This window comes from Notothenia rossii (assembly GCF_949606895.1).
Source record: "Notothenia rossii genome assembly, chromosome: 7".
NCBI lineage: Eukaryota > Metazoa > Chordata > Actinopteri > Perciformes > Nototheniidae > Notothenia > Notothenia rossii.
This window is the reverse complement of record NC_136905.1, coordinates 8012556-8036468: the sequence shown is the minus strand read 5'-3', so window position 1 is coordinate 8036468 and position 23913 is coordinate 8012556. Positions and strand designations below refer to the sequence as shown.

The window sequence follows — 23913 nt, the reverse complement described above, 5'->3', positions numbered from 1 at the left end:
GTAACTCCCTCTCTTGGATATCAACATGTGAAGGACACTGTTCGGGAACTAGTTGATGCTCTGTATGTGATGACTACTTCCATTCTGGAGAGGGTCACAAATACATGAGCCGCGTTCACACCGCAGTACTTTTCCCAATTTAGTTCCGAGATAGTTCCGAAATGTCGCGTTCACACCAAAAAGAGCCGGAACTAAAATTAGTTCATGAGAACCTTTTTACCCCCTTTCGGGACTTTCGTGGGAGAAAAAGGTTCCTATGTCTGATTGGCTGGGCGGATTGCAAACCACACCCCGTAAAACTCCCAAAAACTTTTGTGAAGCCGCCATTTTATTATCCTCGCATTAGCATGATTAGCATTAGCATTAGCCCAGCGCAGAGACACTAATTTATGGCAACACAAAAGAAAACATGGGAGCGGTGGAGATGAGGAGGTGTTGGCGTTCTGACGATTTACTCGGAAGGCTTCAGTAGAAGCCACTGGGAGTCCCAGCAGCTTCTACTGAAGCCAGTCCCTAACTCCGGGGACTTCCGGCCGGGGACTCCGGGTGGCAGTATACGCCGTGAAGTTGTTTGTGGCCTGCCAGTAAAGAAGAAGCAGAAGAAGAAGAAGAAGTGACGTCAGCGGCTTCATTTGCCTAATCCTCCCTCGGGGATTTATTCCGGTGTGAACGCGATCTGTACTTAGTTCATGAGAACTAAAGAGTTCTCATGAACCTTTGTGGGAAAAGTACTGCGGTGTGAATGCACCTATGGATCATGATATTGAAGCTCAAGCCGGTGACGAGGGACTATTAACGTTTTGAAGTATTTCGAAAAACAATTTTGAGAAAAAAAAAAAAAAATGGAGATTTTGAGTAAAAAGTCATCGTTTTTTAGAAAAGACAGAATTTAGAGTTTTTTAGAAAAAATACAGGATTTTTTGATTTTTTTAAAAAAATTAAGGATTTTGAAAAAAAGACAGAATTTTGAGAAAAAATACATAATTTTGAGATCTTTAGAAAAAATACAGAATTTTGAGATTTTTATGGTAAAAGACAGATTTTTTAGATTTTGAGGAAAAAATACAGAATTTGAAGATCTTTTGAAAAAATACAGAATTTTGAGATGTAACTCCCTCTCTTGGATATCAGCATGTGAACGACACTGTTCAGGAACTAGTTGATGCTCTGTATGTGATGACGACTTCCATTCTGGAGAGGATCATCAATACATGGATCCTGAGATTGAAGCTCAAGCAGGTGACGAGTGAGAACACACACACAAACAGACACACACACACACACACTTCCTACCTTCCATGTTTGGCCTCCGTGGAGTCGGACCAGGCGCTGGAGGCGGTGATGTCAGAGTCTGGGATGGTGCCATCCTCCATCCCCAGGGCGTAACGGCACTGAGCTGCAGGGGAAGATCGAGGAGAAGAGAGAGAGAGAGAGAGATTAAGATAAAGTGGGAGAGAGACAGACATGAGCAATATTCCTGTGGAGCACATGCCAGAGAGAAACTTAATATTTCCATTAGAGTGTCAGCAGCCATCATTGGTCACGGAGCATAATGTTGTTATGTCATCTCTGGGAAAACTTCCGGACTTCATGCTTCATAACTCACAGAGGGAGAGGAGAAACTCTGCAGTTAATTGTTCCTGTCCACTCCGATTTCTTTTACAGGATCTCTGGAGGTACAGCCAGTGCTACAGCCAGTGCTAATGAGGGTGTGTGTTACGTAATCGCAGGGTTTGGCATCACTTATTCCTGAGCTTTGCCCTGTCAAAACTGACAACATGATTCAAATGTATCTGAAAACGTAGTGTACAAAGTGCCATTAGGAATCAAAATCAGACATTCTTAAAAATTTGACTCACAGCGTGTATCACACAGCAAACAACTAAAATTATCCAAAGTTGTGATTTCCTTTAACTTTCTCTTGAAAATATGGACGGTAAAAGAAAAGATCTGTTGCTTCGCAGGGAGGACGGAGATCTTTATCAATGGGACCCAGTCCATCAATACATTATACTTCTATTGGAAACACTTCTTCACAGGTAATTATGCAAATGGGCGAATAAAAGTATTCTGATTCTGACTGTGATGCTAATGAGGCTAACATCAATCAAACATCAAAACTTCACAATCTGCATTTACCGCAAGTTAAATGATAGCGAATGTTTTCACCCAATAAGAGGCGCGGCAGTGACCTAAAGGGGAAGTACCCGGATGGATTGCTCTTATCTATATTTCTATCTTGCACACAAGTATATATTGCCATCTTATGCAACACATGAGCAATAGTGTTGCACAAGATATTCCTTACAGTCTGTTTTACTTGTTGTTGTTTACCAGGGGCCGGGGTGGATGTTCAGTCTGACCGCCGCAGGAGTCAGAATCAAGTTTACTGCCAGGTACGTTTACACATACAAGGAATTGGCTTTGGTATCTGGTGGTGGGAACATAAACAATCTAAAAAAAGTTGCAAAGTGCTAAAGACAAGTATTTACATAATGTAACTATACAATATATAATAAACAAATAAGTATATACGGCAAACTACACTGTATTATATGGACCTGTGTATAATGGACCTGCAGTATCTCTACAGTAAAAACCTTTCCTGTCTTTTCTTTTGTTTCTCGTCTTCTCTTTCTCGCTCTCTGTCCCACACAAAGCCCAGCGTTCCTGCCCCTGTTCCAGTTACCACAGCTCAGGGATTTGCAGCAGGAGAACAAAAGGCCGAGAGAAACCGCAGAGCGACTGAAAGGACGCAGACAGGTCTCAGATATCTGCCACCACTCCAGTCCTGCGGCAGCATTATCAAATGATCCAGATAGTGCGGTCCGGGCAGGGATTACCCAACGCCACAGCTATCTGCTCCGAAGTCAGTCAAGAGGAGGGGATGGGGGAGAGGGGGGGGGGGGGGGGGGGGATAAAGTGGAAAGGGGTCCTGATAGTGATACGGAGGAGAGGCTGAGGGTGACAGAAAGAGGCGGGTGGGCTGGGCGTCTAACTCACTTTCTGTCATTGAGTCAGTGGACAGGAATGCTGGGCTGAATGACAAACCCCTAAAACCCCAACGGGTGCAACACACACTCACACACACAGTTTATCCACGCCCTGTGAGCAGGTGCCCATTTTATTACATCATCATCATCATCACACATCGCCAGTCAACACCCCGCCATCTGTAATCTTCTCACCTCTCCCTCTGTGTGTCCTCTGCTCTCACTTTCCTTTTTTGTCATTTTTCACAACACTTTCATCACACTTACTTAAACCTTCCTGCCAACGGGGGCTTTAGAAGTATTCTTCTGGACACACCGCTTGTCTGCGTTGTATCGTAGTCTGGATATCCATCTCCAAATATTGACTTTACTTCAATCTACTGTAGCTACAAATCCTAGACTCGTTGTATGCGGGCATCATTTGTTGATAATTTGATTATTTGTTCAACATTGCCATCACAAGAGCTACGCTGATAGTGTCTAAAAATGTGATTATCCAAATGAGTGCAGATAAGATTTGTATCAATTTACTAATTAGATTAGATTTAATTAATTGATCCGAGATTGTTTTTTCACGTTAACGAGGAAATGCATGAATAAAATACTAAACTTATACCTATGAACAGTAGAAGTAATACAGCTATATCTATCAAACACACACTATAACATATTCAGAAACGTGTGAATAAACTTTAACAAACCATCCTACAGCTAATTACTTCATATTGACTGATGGATTCAACTCTTATAAAAGCATTTAAAACGCAATATATCAAAAGAAACGATGGATTTCTCCAATGTGTGTGAAAGACTAAGTGATGCATAAAAATAAAAAAAATCATCACATCATTAAAATAATGAGCAATAGGTTCGGACTCAGTCTCACTCAGGGTCTGTCTGAAGGTCGGCTCTGCTCTGGTTTCACCTGGTTGGCTCTCTAAGCCTCGTGCACTCCCTTCACGGACATTCTGACTGACACTTTCATGAGCTGCCTGTGCATTAGCGGGCTTGACGAGCCAGAGGAGTGGTGGAGGGTTGGAGGGCTGTCTCATTCTCTTATTACACTCGACTGGCTGGCAGACAGGGGGGACACAGGATAGCCTGTTGATAGCGGCCGGAGAACGAGCCTTACTGATCTGAGAATGTCGGAGCGGCAGGACGTACGATGGCCGACACAAAGAGGAGAGCGAGGGCTTTAAAATGTGCAATCAGGAGTTTGTCGGATTTAATTTAGCTGCCACTGTTTTTTAAAGAGGCAGCTTTTTAGGAGAGAAACACAAGAAAAAAGAAACAGAAATTGGGAGACAATTGATCCATCACTTGTTCTCATCTCTTTTGTTTGTTTGTATTGTCTCTAAATTCATTTCATGGCATGTTTTTTTTTGCCTTAAATGTTTTTGTAAGTAGATAGATGGATACATACTTTATTGATCCCCATTTGGGAAGCTATTTTGTTACAAAAGAAGCATCAGTGTGTTCAGACATAAAATACAAATACCTCAAATGTGGAATAGAGAATTAACAACTAAAAATGTAAAGTCAAAATAAAATAATAATAATAAAATACACTAAGTACTAAGACATGTGCTTTATAAATTAAATGTGTGATGAATATGAATAGTAGTAGTTGTAGAAGTATTAGTAGTAGTAGAAGTAGAAGTAGTAGAAGTAGTAGAAGTAGAAGTATTAGTAGTAGTAGTAGTAGAAGTATTAGTAGTAGTAGTAGTAGTAGTACTAGTAGTAGTAGTAGTAGTTGTAGAAGTAGTAGAAGTAGTAGTAGTAGTAGTAGTAGTAGTAGTAGTAGTAGTAGTAGTAGTAGTTGTAGAAGTAGAAGTAGTTGTAGAAGTATTACTACTAGTAGTAGTAGTAGTAGTAGAAGTAGAAGTAGTAGTAGTAGTAGTAGTAGAAGTAGTAGAAGTAGAAGTAGTAGTAGTTGTAGAAGTAGTAGTAGTAGTAGTAGTAGTAGTAGTTGTAGAAGTAGTAGTAGTAGTAGTAGTAGTAGTAGTTGTAGAAGTAGTAGTAGTAGTAGTTGTAGAAGTAGAAGTAGTTGTAGAAGTATTACTACTAGTAGTAGTAGTAGTAGTAGTAGTAGTAGTAGTAGTAGTAGTAGTAGTAGTAGAAGTAGAAGTAGTTGTAGAAGTATTACTACTAGTAGTAGTAGTAGAAGTAGAAGTAGTAGTAGTAGTAGTAGTAGAAGTAGTAGAAGTAGAAGTAGTAGTAGTAGTAGAAGTAGAAGTATTAGTAGTAGTAGTTGTAGAAGTAGTAGTAGTAGTAGTAGTAGAAGTAGAATGTAGTAGAAGTATTAGTAGTAGTAGTAGTAGTAGTTGTAGAAGTAGTAGTAGTAGTAGTAGTAGTAGTAGTAGTAGTTGTAGTAGAAGTAGAAGTATTAGTAGTAGTAGTAGTAGTAGTTGTAGAAGTAGTAGTAGTAGTAGTAGTAGTAGTAGTAGTAGAAGTAGAAGTAGAATGTAGTAGTAGTATTAGTAGTAGTAGTAGTAGTAGTAGTAGTAGAAGTAGTAGAAGTAGAAGTAGTAGTAGTAGTAGAAGTAGAAGTATTAGTAGTAGTAGTAGTAGTAGTTGTAGAAGTAGTAGTAGTAGTAGTAGTAGTAGTAGTAGTAGTAGTAGTAGAAGTAGAATGTAGTAGTAGTAGTAGTAGAAGTAGTAGTAGTAGTAGTAGAAGTAGTAGAAGTAGAAGTAGTAGTAGTAGTAGAAGTAGAAGTATTAGTAGTAGTAGTAGTAGTAGTTGTAGAAGTAGTAGTAGTAGTAGTAGTAGTAGTAGTAGTAGTAGTAGTAGTAGTAGTAGTAGAAGTAGAATGTAGTAGTAGTAGAAGTATTAGTAGTAGTAGTAGTAGTAGTAGTAGTAGTAGTAGAAGTAGTAGTATTACGATCACTATGTTAGTGATAGCTGGTCTATATATTAATATGTTGTGATGCGAGAATAGATATCTACTGTATGTCTTCAAGGTATCTGGTTATGGCAAAGGAGTTCTCCAGGGTTTTTAATGGGTGCATTGAAGAAGAGTGATGACCTTTACATGTTATTATTTGTCTGGACCCGAGTCATTATCAGGCTTGTGGATTAAGGGAATATATGTAAAGGGGATTACATTATTAGGGTACAAGAAAAGGTAACCAAGTAATCCCTCCTAGTTGGATTATGATCAGAATACAGGTATACAGTGGAGGACATAAGTATTTGATCCCTTGCTGATTTTGTAAGTTTGCCCACTTACAAAGAAATTAACAGTCTGTATTTTTAATGGTAGGTTTTTTTTAACAGTGAGAGTAAGAATATATAAAAAAAAAAATTGCATTTACAGTAACTATGGGAAATAAGTATTTGATCCCCTTGCAACCAACACAAACTCTGGCTCCCACAGAGCGGTTACATAAATCCATTTCCTTTCAAATAAAGTAATCATAATATCAACTTTGTTCCCTGTATAAAAGAAACCTGTCCACAGAATCATGGGCAAGTCTAAAGAGCTGTCTAAAGACTTCAGAGACAAGATTGTAGACCTGCACGAGTGATCAAATACTCATTTCCTCCACTGCAATGTCCCTTTTCAAATAAAGTGGACTACAAGCAGGGTTCAAATGTTACAATACGTTTTAAAATAACAAAATGAAGATTAAGAAATCCATCCTACCTGGGTTAAAGTGCCACTCATGGTCTCCTGAAGACGACACCAGCGACACCAGGAGAGCGAACACAGCGACAGGAAGCAGCTGCAGGGTTGCCATGACAGCAGCAACACACCTGGTTACCTGTGAGGGGCCGCACTGATGCCCACAGGCATACCTGTTGGGGAGAGAAAAAAAAAGAGATATTCAGATTGACATTGACTTTAGGATTATGTCTGTGCTTGTTGAAACTGCATTAACCACAAGTGATTGTATTAAAAGCCCTTTTCACACACAGCTCCATAAAGAAGCAGCAGAGCTCTCGATCGCCGTCCATTTCTCAACTCCCTCGATCAAAAATAGCACGTCGCATTTCTCAGTTATTTGTCTCTCTACGCTTTGCCTGCCGAGCTCAGAAATCGTCCAAACCCCAGAGGAGCGAGCTCAAAGCCATAACAAAGGCCACTTTCACACACTAATTTGTTTTTCTCTCTGGCAGCAGAACGCAGAGATACAATAATACTTTTCTGCCTGTAGAAAGGGTGCAAGCCTATTGGTAATTGAAAAAGGTATAATTAGCTGGCCCAAGTATTCGCAAAACCGAATTCAAATCCACGTTCTCTCTAATAGGGGGGAGCCTATTTGGAGCAAACGGTCGGAGAAGTTTGGAGTCAATAACAAACAGATGAAGCTGTCATTTTTGGAGATGGGAAAAAATGAGAATAAATGCGTGAGAGAGAAGGATAGATGTTAAAGTAATTTAAAATAATAGGGATCCAAACATGTCTGAGCTAGGTTAGTGCAAAGTTAATGATATGCTCATAACGCCCAACCACACACATTAAGCATTTGTTGTTCTTAAAAGCTTAAAAATCACATGCACACCCACACTTAGCTGCAAGTTTAATAGGTCAGCTACACTTAGTGAAAACTAATGCAGTCTAATAAAAAAGTGCTGCTATAAATCTCCATTCGTGAAGGTTAAAATGTTCAGATGTTGGTGAAACTGTTGACGGGAGGTGCTGATTAAAATGTATGATCCTTTTGGGGGCTGTAGTTTGTGGTGTTGTTGAAATGTGTTGTGAGAGGTTTGTCCTAATTAAGTGTATCCTCATTAATATTAATGGGGTGGACAAAATATTAGGATAGTTTCTAAATTATGACTTATTCACAAGAAGCTTATGAGTATATCTCTGGTAGAAAAAACATTAAAAGTGGTGCTTGGTTGTGATTATTTGTGGAGAAACTCTATCAACGAATCATTTAACGTGTGAACTGACTAAGAATGTATTCCCATATAGGTTTTAGTGCATGTAAATGGTCTGCAAAGCTAAATTCCCTGTGTTTCCTCCAGAGGGAGTATCTCTCCAACACCCCCCCCCCCCCCCCCCCCTGCTTGAAACGCCTCAATTGGACTCCTTTGTTTACTTCTGTTACATAGTGACATCGCTATGTAACACTCTCACTTCTATTGGCTTAACTCTGAAAATTAGCATTATATATCCCCTTTAAGAGCACATCTTTGATGAAAAGATGATTTAGAGTTGAGCTCTTGAATGATTTTTTAAAAAGGTCCCATGTCATGCTTTTACGGTTATCACCCGTCCCCTTGTGTGTCATGAAGCTTTTTCTGCATGTAAACGGTCTGCAGGGTCACAAACCCTCAAAGTACACCCTGTAGCGAGTAAAACTCTAACACAGAAAAGACCTGTCTATGATGCCCCAGAACGCCTCGTTGGAGATTTCTCATTTTGGTTCCGGGAACCAAAATGGACCAATCCGCGGAGCTCCTCACACACCAGGACCTTTAGCTTAAATGTTCAACTATCAGGGAGTCCCATTGACTTGCATAGAGCTCCCTGGTTGGTAATAGACGAGTTGGGATCACGGAGAAATGCTCTCCTCAGACCCATTCTCACAGCGTTTATAAACCTTTTTCTTACTCAATATCAAGCCACACTTATTGTTTTTACTTCGGCTGTGAGTGTTTGTGTGCTCAGGATTAGTTTCGCTTGTTCTCGCTGTATCGCCGGCCCGGAAACCACACCAGTAAGCCAGCTCACTGAACAGCGAGCCTCGCAACGTCCCGACCAATCAGAGCACACGGGGGGGGGGGCAGGAGCTCCAACAAGCCGTGTAGGACAGAGTGAATACACATACTTTACAGAGATGCTGTATGAGAAACCAATGTGAGTTTGGAAAATTGCACAATTTAAATCTATTCTAGTAGACCTCAACAATGGAAATATGATCAGTAGAAATGGCCATGACATGGGACCTTTAAGGAGAAACTATCAACAAATAATTTAACGTGTTAACTGACTGAGTATATTACATAAACTCAAGGTCAGAAGTTTTAGTCAGTTAAGATTTCTTTAGTCGAAAAAAATTAGAGGGAGACTTGATTCTTTTGAGCCACAGTATGTTTTACCTACAGCAAAACACTGGCAACAAAGTGTAGATCTACAGTGTTTTCAAAATGTCGTAGTTAAAGTGAATTACACAAAGAAAACAAGCATATTTCATTGCTCCATCCCCCTCCAAGACTACTTTGGAGACACGTTTGGGAAAGATTTCCAGTGGTGAAGCTAGAGAGAGGAAAGGAACTTCATGATAAGTGGAAGTCCGAAGTGGGAGTGACAGCTGGGGGAGACAAGAGAGGCCGGGCTGTCTTCCCTGTAGACCTTCTGTGTTTCGGCTTCATCTAGACTAGACTGGGACAGGCCGACAGCTGACACACAGCTGTAGTGACAGAAGATCGGAGGGGAGGGGAGGAACGAGGGGGGGGGAATGTATGGAAACAGAGCGAATAGTGGAGTTAGCCGAGGCACAACAGGGCGGAGACGCTGAAACAAGAGCAGCGATGACATGGGTACATGTGTGTGTTTGGCAGGAGGGAGGCGGTGGAGAGAGGGTGACTTATGGCCTGCTGGTGTAAGTATGCACGGGTTTGTAGGACGCGTATGTGGGCACAGAGGAGATTTCAGGGAGAGCCAGTCAGTGCAGCTGTCCGGAACGGGAGACACAACGCAACCGATACACGTGTGCCAAGTGGGGAGAGAAAGAAGGGCTGAAATATTTCATTTTCCCTTTGCAGAAAAACTATGTGTGTGTGAGTTCCAGGTGACAACATGCTGAAAAGGGGACTTAAAAGCAGAGCCTAGACTCTGAGGAATGGGGCCACAAATCTGGGGTACTCGCCATAACCGTGAACCATGGTGATCAACAAAACACTATCCGAGACAACGCATTTTTCAATGAAAGAAGGAAACTGGAACTTTTTTATCCAACACACCACAGATAAACGAAGGGCTGAAGTATTTATGTTTTCCTTCGCAGAAAGACTCCTCAGTTGTCCAAATATGTGTGTGTGAGTTCCAGATGACAACATGATGAAATATGGGGCTTACTAGGCTTAAAATCAGAGATGAGAATGTTAGGAATGGGGCCACAAATCGGAGGCGATCTCCATAACAGTGAACCACGGTTATATCAACAAAACACTATCCTTCAAAGCGTTTCATCACTGTTTCGCCAATGAACGGGGGAAAGATGTTATGAACAAGGGAAGAAAAGCCACTGTGACAAATGCTTTGGCGAGCAGGAACAAAAGTAGCCACAGCCACCGGAGAACATTGTTGTCAGAGAAGTCAAGTGGTGTTGAACAGCTGTGGTTAGCGCTCAGCAGGGGGAGAAGGCAGCGCAGTGTGGAGCCCAATCTACACCCTCACATTGTGCCTCAGCTAATCCGTACGCAGGACTAATGAATACTTATGAGCAGCTGCTGGTTCAGAACACACAACTGACAAAAGAGAGACAGGAGTGGAGAGGCTCACACAGAGAAACATGTTTTTAGTTAGCAGGCCTTGCATCATTACAGATAGTTTGCCAGAGTTTCTATAATTAGATTGCTGGCACGACTGCTTTGGCACTGGTTAGCGTCTTTTCTAGTGAGCCCCTCGAGCTGGAACCATATGCATTCGCTATTCTTTTCCAGTTCTATAATGAAGCCGGTCCAAATGTCAATGGCAACCTAAAGGATTGCTCAGGTTGTCTTTCATTTCTCATTACCTGCCAGTCGTGTATGTTTTATCACCGCTGAGAATATCATAACTATCGGCTTTCTGTGATTAAGTGGATTTGAGACGGCCGTTAGTTTAGGACTCGTGGGTACGGGGTAATTTAAACTTTAAACATGAGAGGTAATCAATAACAGACATTAAAGCACAATCATCTTTTAGTCCACGTTTCTTTTTTTCGCAGTAACATAATCAATAAGACTCTGCTCAGCTGCTGAACAGTGATAATGTTAAAAGCCACACAAATAGCAAACTTGGACGAGGATTAGTTTGGAAAGAATAATTTGAACGTTATTTTTTGCAGCAGCAGGCGAACTTACTAATGTTGGATAAGATTTGTTGGAAAAAGAAGCAGTCAACATCTTGTCCAGACTGAAATATCAACAATAGCCTCAACTATGATTCTTTTTCTATAATCATCAGCGTGTTAGCCTTGTCACTGTGTGCTATTGATAGCATTTACCCTTTTACTGTACAGACACTTACATCGTTAGTCTTGTTAAAACCAACTAGGGCTGAACGATATACCGTGTCATGGCGATAACCGCGATATTGACCTTTTTTTTTTAAGTTAAATTAACTCAAACACGTCAAGTTACAATTATTTTGCTGTTTGTTACAAAAGGAAAACTTCTCATGTCAGGGGTACTTGAGTGGAGTGAGTCTGAGTCTGCATGCACAGCAAACCACTATTTCAGTTGCCTTTGCCGGTGTTACACCATATGAGAGGTTCAAAACGGCATAAAGGAGCTTTTTTTCATTTTATTTGTATAATGTTGTTTAAAAGATGTCCACTACTTTGCTGCTATTTGCACAAAAAAGGTTTTAATTGTGGAATAAAAAGTTAAATGACCTATTTGGTCACGTATGTTAATTCCCTAATGTGATAATGAAGCTTCCTATAGTTTAATGTAATACGTTTAATCTCTTGGATCCCTTCTAGACCCCACTCTTCTTCATTCACAGATGAACCCCCTTATTTGAGGGTAAGCAACCTGCATTATCATGACATGTTCGATCATGACTTAAGGTATGATGAGTCAACCAGTTAAGATCCAGACGTCCGTGACTAAAATCCTTCATCCGGTTAAATATAGTTAAAAAAAGAAACGCAATATATATCGCAGGGGAAAAGAATATCGCAATGTCAGTTTTTTTTTTATATCGTGCAGCCCTAAAACAAACCCTACTTTTTTACTGTAAATATTTACAAGATTGCATCAAATGTTTCTAAATTGTAATTTATGATTCAGAAAATGGCCAGCAGTTACAATGTTAAAACGTTTAAGCCTGGTCTCTTTACTGTACTGTCTTTCTTTTCCACACACAGACCAATCACAGCAAGACGCCGGAGTGACACGCTGCCTCGGTTAGACATGACTAATGGCCGCCGGGAGACAGAACGTAGTGAGCTTTTGTTTTGGGTTTCCGACAGAGTGCGAGGACGCCGGTGAGGTCGAACGCAACACCCCCCTCTGAGTCCGGGATTGAAGGAAACAAATTAATCTTCAAGCTTCACTTCACTTTGAAGGTTGAGAGGGGGACTGTGCAAATCGCAGAAACAAGGTCACTGAATGGCTTTCCTGTAAATAGTTTTGTTTCTTTGAGACTCAGGGATGGTGTGTGAATGAATCCCTGCGGGGAAACCGCTTCCTTGTTTTTAAGGAAGGCCCATTCGGAGGGCACAAATATGTCCATGGAGTTATTTTGGAAGAATTCCCTTCAGCTTACTTTGGTTGAATATGAAAATATCAGCCAGTTCTTCACTTGAAGCAAGGACATAACACTTCTCCCCCCTACTGAGTCAGTGGGGGTGGAAACATTTGCTGTTAAAACTGAAAATACAGACGATGCACTTCTAATAATTACCTACACTGACATCAACAATACGTCTGAGGTTTTGCCTTCCTATTGGTCATCGAATTGTCCAGTTATGTGTCACAATATTCCTCTATAGAAGGAAGTGCAAGTCATCGCTGGGAAATGTGGACTTCCTGAGTTTCAGCTGAGGTTGAGGAAGCAGCAGGGATGAATGGATGAGTCACGTTAACAAGGTAATGAGAGCTGAAGGAGATGGCAGCGACGGTGGTCGAGTCATAAAAACAAATTAAGCAGCAGCAACAAGAAAAGAGAAAGTGAGGCATTGCATTAAAGGATGAGTGAAGGAGGGGGTGAATCACCAAAGGAAGCATGGTAAGAGGATTGTAAAATAAAAACCAGGAGAGTTGAGATGTGCTGAACATCGGGTTACTCATTTAGACAGCTCAGCTTTACCGTACAATAAACCCAATTCAAACCACACTCACCCACACAGACAAAGCAGGGCTGAGCAACAACTCACCTCACAACACATCCAAGTCTCGAACTAAACCCAGAATCAGTTTAGCCCGAGCGCTCATGACCCAAGTCCTGAGGCTAATGCGAACACAGTAAAAAATGAATGCAATAAAGTCGGGTTCATTGGCATGCGGCTACACACAGCTGATATCAATCATAATTAAAGAGGTACACTTCCATCTTGTCCATTTTCACAGCCTGCTTTGTACTTGGACGCAGGTCGTCTTGGCCCTATGGTTGCAGAATACCAGCATGGTGGACAGAGACAAATGATGAGTGATTACCACAGGTTGTCTGGCAAATGAAGAATGCCTTCATCCACAGCAGCCGCACAAACCCATTTGTAAGTGAAGGGACAAAGCTTTACGACAAGCTAGCCAAGCGTGGTGTTTATGTTTTGGATGCTTTTCTGTTAGGCGTTAAAGTGGTCGAGAAACATTACGGAAGGAAGCTGATTCGTCTGACTGGCGTACACACATCTAGACAACCTAAAACACATCTAAAAAATCTATATAATATATTGAAAATTCACATATATGCAAGACAACGATGCCTTCAAAAGCACATGGTGGCAAAAACACAAAAAAACGGTTTAAAAAGCTGGTTATTTAAGAGTCTGATTTGTCATATTGTACTAGTTTGTTTTAGACCATTCAATTGTTCGTGGTAGAGCTATATATTGCTGATATACAAGTAATACAGAAAAGGCATGCCAAAAATGAGCTCTTAATAACTTGGAAACCGTGTTTTCATTATCCGGATCATCAGAAAGGACTGACAACATTTATTTGTATTTTACTGTGATCATAAATATTTACCAAGAAGAGTACTGACCTACGCTGTTTCCGTAAGTGAAAAGGAATGTGTGTATTCGGACTGTGATTCATTTCCTAAAAGGTCTAAGTTCTTCCTAAGCCCATGCTAACCCCTTTCCCCAAGTTTCAGGAAGTTCAAGACAGTAGTTTTAACATTACCCTGATGAAACATAACAACCTTGGCTTAATAATAAAAGCTTATAAAAAAGGGATCTTAAAAATGTGTTTAGGTGATGAAACTATTACAAACTATTCCTACATGTCCAATCTGTTTTATGTACAAATATTTTTTTTAGAACCTCCTCTGAAGTGTGTAACATCGTGTACTAGACATGGTTCTGAGGTGAAAGTTATGTTGCTTGTTTTTGTTCTGCTCCTGTTCACTTTTATCAAATCGTGAGCAACACATCAGAAATCCACATCCAGATAGATCCTCTATCTACACGCCTGCAGTACAAACAATAATTAGTCTGGATGAGGTTTCTTTTTAATTATAGCTACATCGTGCTCAGATAGTATTGCATCAGCAAAGGAAATAAGCTTGATCAGACATATACAAAAGTAAGAAGGGGGGGGGGGGGTGCCTTAACAAATGCTTCTAAAGAAGATGTTCAGTGAAAGCTGAAATGTGACAAAGAACAGTGAGCGTGACTCCAAAAATAAATCCCACCAATCAAAGTTCTCGTTAGCACCTCTGGCATCAGCGGGATCCGCACTGTTCATTAGTTGCATTGTGGGAATCAAAGTGAATTCTCGTTTACACGCAAAGGAAAAACCTAAGAAGTTATTTTAAAAACTGGTTTCTGACTGACAGTAACTGGAACACGGTTTTGGTTCAGAGGGCTTGAAGCTTCATTCGTGTCGGTACATGTACTTTAGCAGTTCTCAGCTCTTGTTTCTCTGTATAATGCATCTGGAATGAAAGGAGAGGCATTTCACTTTTGCTAGTGAGAGTGACTTAATGAAAGCCCTTTCTCACCTCCTATACTGAAGGTTAGAAGTTAGTTGCATGCTTCTGTAGGTAAACAAGCCTTCACAGCTGCAGCTCGGGAGAATTAGTTCTGAGTTCGGCCTTAAAGTGTGGGTGTGAAAGGTATAATGAGAATCTAGCAGATGTGGCATAGCATGTTCATTTGACAGCAGAGTGTATAGGGCTGGTTCTAATTTGACACCAAGGCTGTCACCGAGGTCGTTTTAGGGCTGAAGTGTGACGGCAAGCCGCAGTCCAATTCCCAAAAATTCAATTTGCACAGTCTCTCTGCAACCTGTCAGAGAACAAGTGAGAAGCAGGAGGGAAGGAGAAAGGAGAAAGGAGAGGCATGTGACAGCAGAGTGCTACTCTCACAACGAGCAGAGAGAAAACCGCCTGCAGACAGAGATACAGGAAGACAGACAGAAGAATGACATGGTGGAGTTAAAGTCCCTCCAGCAACCGAGTGAAGAGTGTCTCATGACCGAGCAGGCGTGGGACAAAAGCAACTCTTTGCCCGCAGGAGGAAGGGAATTATTCCTCCAGTGAGCAGCGATTGCAACATAAAGAGGGAACAGGAGAAGGGGGGAGGGATGGCCTGGAGAGAAGCAGCAATGCAGAAGAAAGGGGAAACTAGGTCTGACAGGAATGAGTTCAGCGAGACTCAGCATTTTGAGGCAAAGTGAGAAAAAACAGTCAGATTCAAACCCTGCCCTCCCCAACCACACTTTCTCATTTCTAATGAAGGACGGCTGAGAAGGGGAGAACATATTTCAGACGTCTCTTAGCTACTGCAGGGGGCAAACACAGAATACACCTAACTAAAAGTACTGTGACCTGATTCATAGAAAATATGGGCTTTGCTAAGACACACACTAGGGCTGCTCAATTAATCGTATTTTAATCGCAATTACGGTTTGCAACGATTACGAAAAACCACGTTATCGAAATAAAACGATTATTTTTTTATTATTACTTTTTTTTTATTGGTTTTTCAGTTGAATTATACTTAAAGTTCAGGGTAATCAACTGTTAGAAACATACTGTTCACATTTTTTGTTTTTCAAATAGAGACAGAAATGTTAGCTGTTTCTATGTGTGTGAGCTTGATTGTCTTCAACCTGAAGACACACACACACACACACACACACACACACACACACACACACACACACACACACACACACACACACACACACACACACACACACACACACACACACACACACACACACACACACACACACACACACACACACACACACACACACACACACACACACACACACACACACACACACACACACACACACACACACACACACACACACACACACACACACACACACACACACACACACACACACTTTCAGCAGCAAGAAGCTAAATTACACATCACACAACAGTTCCCCGGGGCTAATCTGCCTGCAAACCCCTGGGAGGGAAACACAGATCAGTCCGCCCTACTCAGCGCTGACGTATTCAAATACATCAGGCGAAAAAATATTCACCTTTGATGTTGAACACAATTTTCTCCTCTAGGTTTCAAAAGCACTTACTTTGCCAGGAGCCATTAGTAATTATTAGTGAAATACTGAGAGGCAGGGTGGGTGCTAGCAACTCGAGATGAAAAGAACACCACAGTGTGAGGATTTGAACAGAGATGAAGAAAAAAACGGAGAGAACAGTTCGCACCCTGGCTTTCAAGTTTGAAGGAGTTTCCATCTTCACAGGTCGAGTCAGGCGAGTTTTTCCAGAAGCAATCAACTCAGTTTGGGAGCGATTCACAGTTGGATTCGGCATCAGAAACCTTTACCCATTAGATCATCAACTTGACATCATATGATTTAAAGGGGATTTCCTCCAAATGTACACATCAAAGTTAGGGCTGCTCGACTATGGCAAAAATCATAATCTCGATTATTTGGGTCAATAATTGATATTAGGGCTGCACGATATTGGAAAAAGCTGACATTGCGATTTTGCTTCCCCTGCGATATATATTGCGATATGAAAACATACAGGAATTGAAGAAAAGGCAGTTTTTTTTTGTCCTCAAACCATCCTTTCTTGAACTTTAATGCTATACAATTGGTTTTTTTCTAAACCATATTTAACCGGATGAAGGATTTTAGTCACGGATGTCTGGATCTTAAGTTATCAGAGCAACAAGCTGAGCTAGCTCGGTTAGCAGCGCCGAACTGGAGAAACACATGAAACTACTTTATTCAGTGTTTTGACCTTTAATCACCGGGTCCGTTTGCTTTGGAGATTTGATTGTGATTGGTGGTTTGCTGTGCATGCAGAGCCGGCATGTCACTCACTCAAGTGACCCTGACATGAGAGCCGTGCAAGTTTTCGTTTTGTAGCAAGCAGCAAAATAATTGTAACATGACGTGTTTGAGTTAATTTGCCTACTTATTAAAAAAATATATATGTTTTTACAAAAATCCTACATCCACGCGATGTGAATATCCCGATTATCGTCACGACACGACATATCGTGCAGCCCTAATTGATATCATGATTATTAAAAAACGATTATCCATTTACTTTGAAAACATCCATTTATTTAAAAAAAAAATGTGAACAGTATGTTTTTAACAGTTGATTACCGTGAACTTTAAGTATAATTCAACTGAAAAACCAATAAAAAAAATTAAAATTAAATAATTGTTCTATTTCAATTATTTGTTTTCATAATCGTTGCAAGCCAAAATCGTAATTGCGATTAAAATACGATTAATTGAGCAGCCCTAATCAAAGTGTGTCGACGGGTTCAAGGAAAACTGCTAAACTGAAAAAAAGATTATAAGAACTTTTGCAGCTCCAAGGGAACACTAATCCTCATCAATGCTTGAGGCTACACTCGGAGCTACTGGCTTAACGAACCAAAAACTTGCAGCAAACCTTTCATGGTCTAGTTGCATTGTGGGTAATGTCTACACCTGGTTTGCAAGAGGTGGCAAATGCATGGTATTAAAAAAAAGGACAATTTCTAGTGCTTCAATTTGTTTAAAAACTGTCTAAAATGTCTGACAGTATTAAGGGAGGCTGATGCTTAATGAGCAGCAGTCTTAAATGTATTTGACTATTTAGGAGTCATAAAACATGTAATAAAGTTGAGAAATTACCCATTAGGGAGGTGTTACTTTGCAAGTTATACATTTGTTATCCTTTTATCTTAATGAAATATATCATGCATTAGCACCTCCAACACAGCCCTCTTAAGGACATGCAGAGGAATTTCTGTGGGTTCCTGAGTGGTTTAAGGGCATCGTGCCAAGGTCTTCCTAAGATACATTGATAAGATGGTGACACACTCTTTGAAGAAACCCCCTGAAGCCAAAACAGGCTATACCCCCAGTTTGCTTACATCTAAAAAGGACCAACATTGTTATCTTAGCAGGGCACCTTCGACGAGCAGAGCAAACAGATCAATGAGCAGCAGCACAGGGACGATGGGAGAAGGGAGGCTGAGGGTGAGATGGATGAGCAGGGGGAGGGGGATAAATGAAACCTCTAGTGCTACTTCAAAGGGAATGGAGAGATAGAAGTTGAAGAGGGAGAATGTGTGCTCCACTTTAGATGTAGAAAGAGAGACAGATTGCCTGAATGATCAATTACAGGATCAAAGGTATGGTGGAAGTCAGGGTGGGATGGAGGTCTGATCTGAGAGAAGGTAGGACTCTGGAGATTCGATTAGGGATTAGAGATTTTTACCAACAACTACCGAACACCCCGGATCTGGCTTTGAAGTGTCACCACCCCATTATTCAATGAATTTGTTTCCCTGACAGTCTTTGCTCTGCATGTGACAACACGTACAGAAAATGCAATTGAACAATCCAGCTGTCTAGACTTGAGGGAAATCAGTTTAGAGTGGACAGTTTGAGTCCTGCCTTCAATTGGTTACATTTCCCATTTGCAGGGGACTGTGGAGGCGAGAAACCGTGTCGGGTACTTAAATAAAATCTTTCACTGGCCTCCCTGTTAGGTCTGTCGGAACACAATTACGAGCAAACAAAGAATCTCATGGAGCTCCTGCCTAATAATACATTATCGTCATGGGAAGAAGTTGCCTAAAAGGCTGTTCTTAAGAAAAACACCATTATCATCATTGTTCGCTTTCATGTGGTTACAACACCGCCATCAAGATCAGGCAACTGTGCAACACAAGCTATTCAGTTTTTTGTGCAGGAACTATCTTTTGATTTTGAATGTGTATCCACCTACAAGAAGTCTTTTCAGAGTGGTCAACAACCAGAAACACAAAGAAACAAGTCACAAAGCATCGCTGTCACCCAAACAATGAGGCAGATGAAGGACAACAGACTGAGGTCAATGATCAACCAGACCACACGAAGCAGGGCTCCCTCTGAGGAGAGCAAGTCCTAATGCGTCTGTGTGTGTGTTCTTGCACAAAGGCATGCATTTGGGCTGTTCTCAGTCACTAAACGGCAGCACTAATGCGAAACTATAAGATAAATCTTGGTAATTCGTCTTCTACATAAAAGCAATTTACTGACACTATATAGCTGCAACGTCTTAAAATGTCTAAAGAAAATGTTCCCACAGACAAATTACTTTTCTGCATGCGTAATTCCTCACAAATCACATTGAGCAATTATCGTCATTTTCTCCTAGCCAGCCAGGAGAAATCAGTCAAAAGTAATGTTCCCCAAGTGAGTGCATGCACAATTATACTCACATAACAGGTCTATCCAACTATTTAATATATTCTCCTCTGCTGGACTGCACAGCTGATAGAAAGCAGCTCTGCTGGGGGAGCCTCAGCAGCAGATGCCCATTAGACAGACAGCAGCCCTGTTTACTGAGTATGTACCCATGCTCAGGGCTCCGCCTCACTTTATGCCCCTGCATTTACAGAGGCAGAGAGGGAGGGAAGGGGAGAAATTGCCTTTTATTGCCTCTATCTATTGGCAAATAGCATGGGCTCCCAAACCTCCTCCTCCCAGTAGAGAAACAACACCTCTTCTGGACTGCATGCTCCTGGCCATCAAACTACCCACATGTACGATGTCATATGGTGGGAAAGGTGACGGCACACCCACTAAAGCCCATTGTAAGTCCTCCATCAGGCCACCTTCACCTCTCTGCAAACACTAAGGTCATGCACAACACACGGTAACAAGCCTTCAAAAGAAACACGCCATTCCTCCCACATTTTCACCTATCTCTTTCTGCCAAACACAAACTAACCGAGGCGGAAAATCTGCAGTTCCTGAGCATAACTTTGACTTGATGCTGCACCAGCCAGTTCAGAGAGAAGATGGGAATCATTTATTTACCACATGATTGATTTACTCTCCCCAACGCTGTTTTCTGGCTCATAAAAAAACAAAATCTGTATTCAGTTCAAAGTCCAAACTTTTCTGGCAGCTCGTCTCAAGAGGTTGAAAAATGTGTTTCTGTATCAACACACTCAGCATCCAGACATGGTTTCAGGTTTGGTTGTGATGACTGATTAGCTCCCCACAGAAAAAGCATCCTTATTCAGGGCCAGAGGTGAGAGAAACCAGAGCAGATCGTCTAATTTGAGGTCACCTGCCGTGCTGAGAGGTCAAAGGGTTAATGATGGGTTTGATGATGAGCACCGCCGGATGCATGGAGGTTCCAAACATGACACATTTTACTGACCCATTTATCAAGGCGGCTGCAGTTTTAAAGCCAAGGGGAACTACTTTTGTTTGACTTGTGAGGTTTGTGTGTGTTTTGGTGAATGAGGTGCAATGTAAAGAATGAGTTCAGCAGACTGCAAAGAAACGCATGACTGGTGACAACTTAAGCAAACCCATATTATTGTGGGAGGCAGTTGGTACAAACTGGAATTGATGACAGGCAGGATGGAGGAAATAAAAGTCTATTTTGAAGATAAACGTGTGAAAGCAATAGCCTTGGCACAGACCAGGACTCTGAATTATGCATGTCTTCCCTGCTGCCAAGAACCCACATTTAGCAAGATGTTTGAGCTGAGAGTAGATCATGATGTAGGCTACACTGTGGCAGTATTTCAGCTACGCAGTCGGTTAATACCAATATGCATCTTCCACGAAAAAACGTGTGGAGACCCCGGGGCAAAACTTACACCTCATAGCGCTTCCCAGCAGCCCGTGGCCGGCGTCCAGAGCTCCGTGCCCGCCTTGAACCGAGACTTTTAGACGCCAAGCCACAGACACACACAGGCAGGCAGACAGCTGGAAATATCCGCTGCAATATTATTATAGCCGCTTATTATGGAGTAAAGTGCGCGTTTTTTTAAAGGAGTTTGTCACCACTTACCTAAAAAGACACGGAGAAGTGTGCGTTGACAGCAGTCCAAACTTTCAAATGAAGTCTTTGTTAGTGGTAGTAAAGCTGTGTTTTGTCCCGAACAACACACGTCCACTTAATAATCCACACGGAACAGTTGTTGCGTTCAGTGAACGACCTCTGTGTGGGAGGAAAACTCGAAAAACAACAAAATATCCGAAAACTGCGGCTGGAAATGAACACTGAGCTTGTCTGTTACTTCACGCTTTTGGAAAAAAATGTTTTAAAACTTGTCGACAATTAGGGAGAATCTAAAGAATGAAAGCGAGACACGGACCGGGGTTCCCTGCTCCTTTCAGCCGCCTTTCTGGATCTGATCCCCGGCAGCAGCAGCCTCACCACCAGGTGCTCATTAACATAACTGCACCGGCTGTGTCCAATCACAGCGCAGAGCAAGGTGTCTGATTGAATATTCCAGCAGAGCCATCGTCCAATCAGAGCTCTCGGTGGGCGGGAGCTGTGACCCTAACAACACTGTATGAAGAAATCTAGCCTTCAGGGGCGAGGGGGGAGTCTTTGTTACTGTGATTTGGGGAATATGACATATGATACATCAGCATGCGGACTGCTTTCACCTTGTTAACCCTTTGCATCTTTGAAATAAGCCACTCAGATGTTTTAAAAGGGATTCTTTGATAATGTAAACTTGTAAACTGGTTGTTATGCCTCTCAGAATCTGGCTTATAGGCCGTTTAATGTGGAGCTGCAACACTCCTGCATTGGTATTTACCTCTAAAGGAAACTTTATTACAGAGTATTGGCGGTGTAACTGTATACCATTACTGCCCCGGGGCTATAATGACTCAGATTGAAGGGTTTGCAGTAAAGCACAGCAATGGAGCTGGAACCAGCAGAGTTGTTGATATGGGACCCGGAGGCAAAGCAGCCGGGAAATGGGAATTCATGTTTGAAAAGAGCCATGTGTGTATGTTAATGCTGAGTTATATCAAAGTTGAGCAAGTCACACACACACACACACACACACACACACACACACACACACACACACACACACAGACACACACACACACACACACACACACACACACACACACACACACACACACTGACAAATAAAGGCTGTGCAGGAGTTACAGTATGCGTTGGTACTTGTTGGTGCTGAGAGGAGGAAAACTTTAGCTTGTGCTCAATCAGCAGCAGGCACAATGAAGCTCATTTAACACAGAGCTCCACCTTGGATAAACACATAGGAGGGACACGGATACTCTCTCCGCTCTCAACCTCTTTGAGGCAGTTCTGTCAAAAAGTTAAATATGTTTGACTGAAATAAAGTCAGCAAAGTGATTTATTTAATGATATGCCGTTGTGACAAGACTATTGTGCTGCATTTCAGAGGAAAGGGAACGTTTCACTGCTCTACATTTTACAACTATAAGCAGCAGATGTTCTGCACGGGGAGTTCTTGCACATTTCACCCTTTAAGTACATTTGTTTTCTAACATTTCTATAACTTTAACTTGAGTTTGATATTGAATTCAGGACTTTTACTTGTAATGGAACATTTTAAAACTAGAGTGTTGTTACTTTTAATATGTAAGTCAATTATTTGCAACTTCCTCTACTGATTCCATGTGTTACATCAGCGCAGATTCTGGTCCAGGCTCTCGTCATCTCACGCCTAGACTACTGCAACTCCCTCCTGGCTGGTCTACCTGCATGTGCCATCCGACCTCTGCAGCTCATCCAGAATGCAGCGGCTCGTCTGGTCTTCAACCTTCCCAAATTCTCCCACACCACACCGCTCCTCCGCTCCCTTCACTGGCTTCCAGTAACTGCTAGAATCCACTTCAAGACACTGGTACTTGCGTACCATGCTGCGAATGGATCTGGCCCTTCCTACATCCAGGACATGGTTAAACCGTACACCCCAGCACGTGCACTCCGCTCTGCATCAGCCAAACAGCTCGCTGCACCCGCACTGCGAGGGGGACCCAAGTTCCCGTCAGCAAAAACACGTGGGTTTGCTATCCTGGCTCCAAAATGGTGGAATGAGCTCCCCATTGTAATCAGGACAGCAGATAGCTTACACATCTTCCGACGCAAACTGAAATCTCATCTCTTTAGACTCCACTTCGAGCGATAGAATTACTAACAAAGCACTTATATACTAATAAAGTGCTGGCTTTCTAAATGCCAGTTGAGTAGCACTTGAAATGTTTGGCTCTATGAAACCTGATGTACTTATATGATTCTGTTTTCTTAAAGGTTGTATCTTCCTGGTCGAATGCACTTATTGTAAGTCGCTTTGGATAAAAGCGTCAGCTAAATGCAATGTAATGTAATGTAATGTAATATAACATATAAGATGCTATTTAAACTAACACAGTTGTTTGTTGATTTGATGTGTGTTTTTATTCACTGTAATGATATAAAAGGGGTGTACTTAATTAGTCAAAAATAGTACTATAATAATACAAAATGTTACAGAGCTGCATGTACAGGCACACAAATACAATACTAATGATCAATTTATTCTTATTCTTCTTATTTCCACTCTAAATCTTGACTTTTTATGCTATTTTCTGCTGTATTCAAGCCATACTTCCTCCCACCTCACCCCTCCTCCCTCCTCCCTCCTTCTCCCTTTTGTGTCTTTGTGTTTATAGAGACTGGACTTTCATCTGGCCTGGCCTCATTCTCTCTGCATATCATTACCATTCACAACTTTTCAATTCAGAGCTGCACCAAACCCGAGCGCTCTCTCGCTCTCTCTCTCTCTCTCTCTCTCTCTCTCTCTCTCTCTC

The 23913-nt window shown here is 41.6% G+C and overlaps 1 protein-coding gene across 4 annotated transcripts in view; it reads right to left on the bottom strand.

Annotated features, from left to right (window-relative positions):
* Positions 1-21464, bottom strand: part of ddr1 (discoidin domain receptor tyrosine kinase 1) — a 68088-nt gene extending 46624 nt beyond the window's left edge. For all 4 annotated transcript variants that reach the window (XM_079693115.1, XM_079693116.1, XM_079693118.1 and 1 more), the window contains exons 1-3: positions 21119-21464; positions 6641-6792; positions 1294-1396 (exon numbers count right to left, since the gene is read on the bottom strand). In XM_079693115.1, coding sequence (XP_079549241.1) covers positions 1294-1396; positions 6641-6734 — 197 coding nt within the window. In that variant the 5' untranslated portion in view covers positions 6735-6792; positions 21119-21464. The remainder of the gene's footprint in view (positions 1-1293; positions 1397-6640; positions 6793-21118) is intronic.
* Between the last annotated feature and the right edge of the window lie 2449 nt (positions 21465-23913).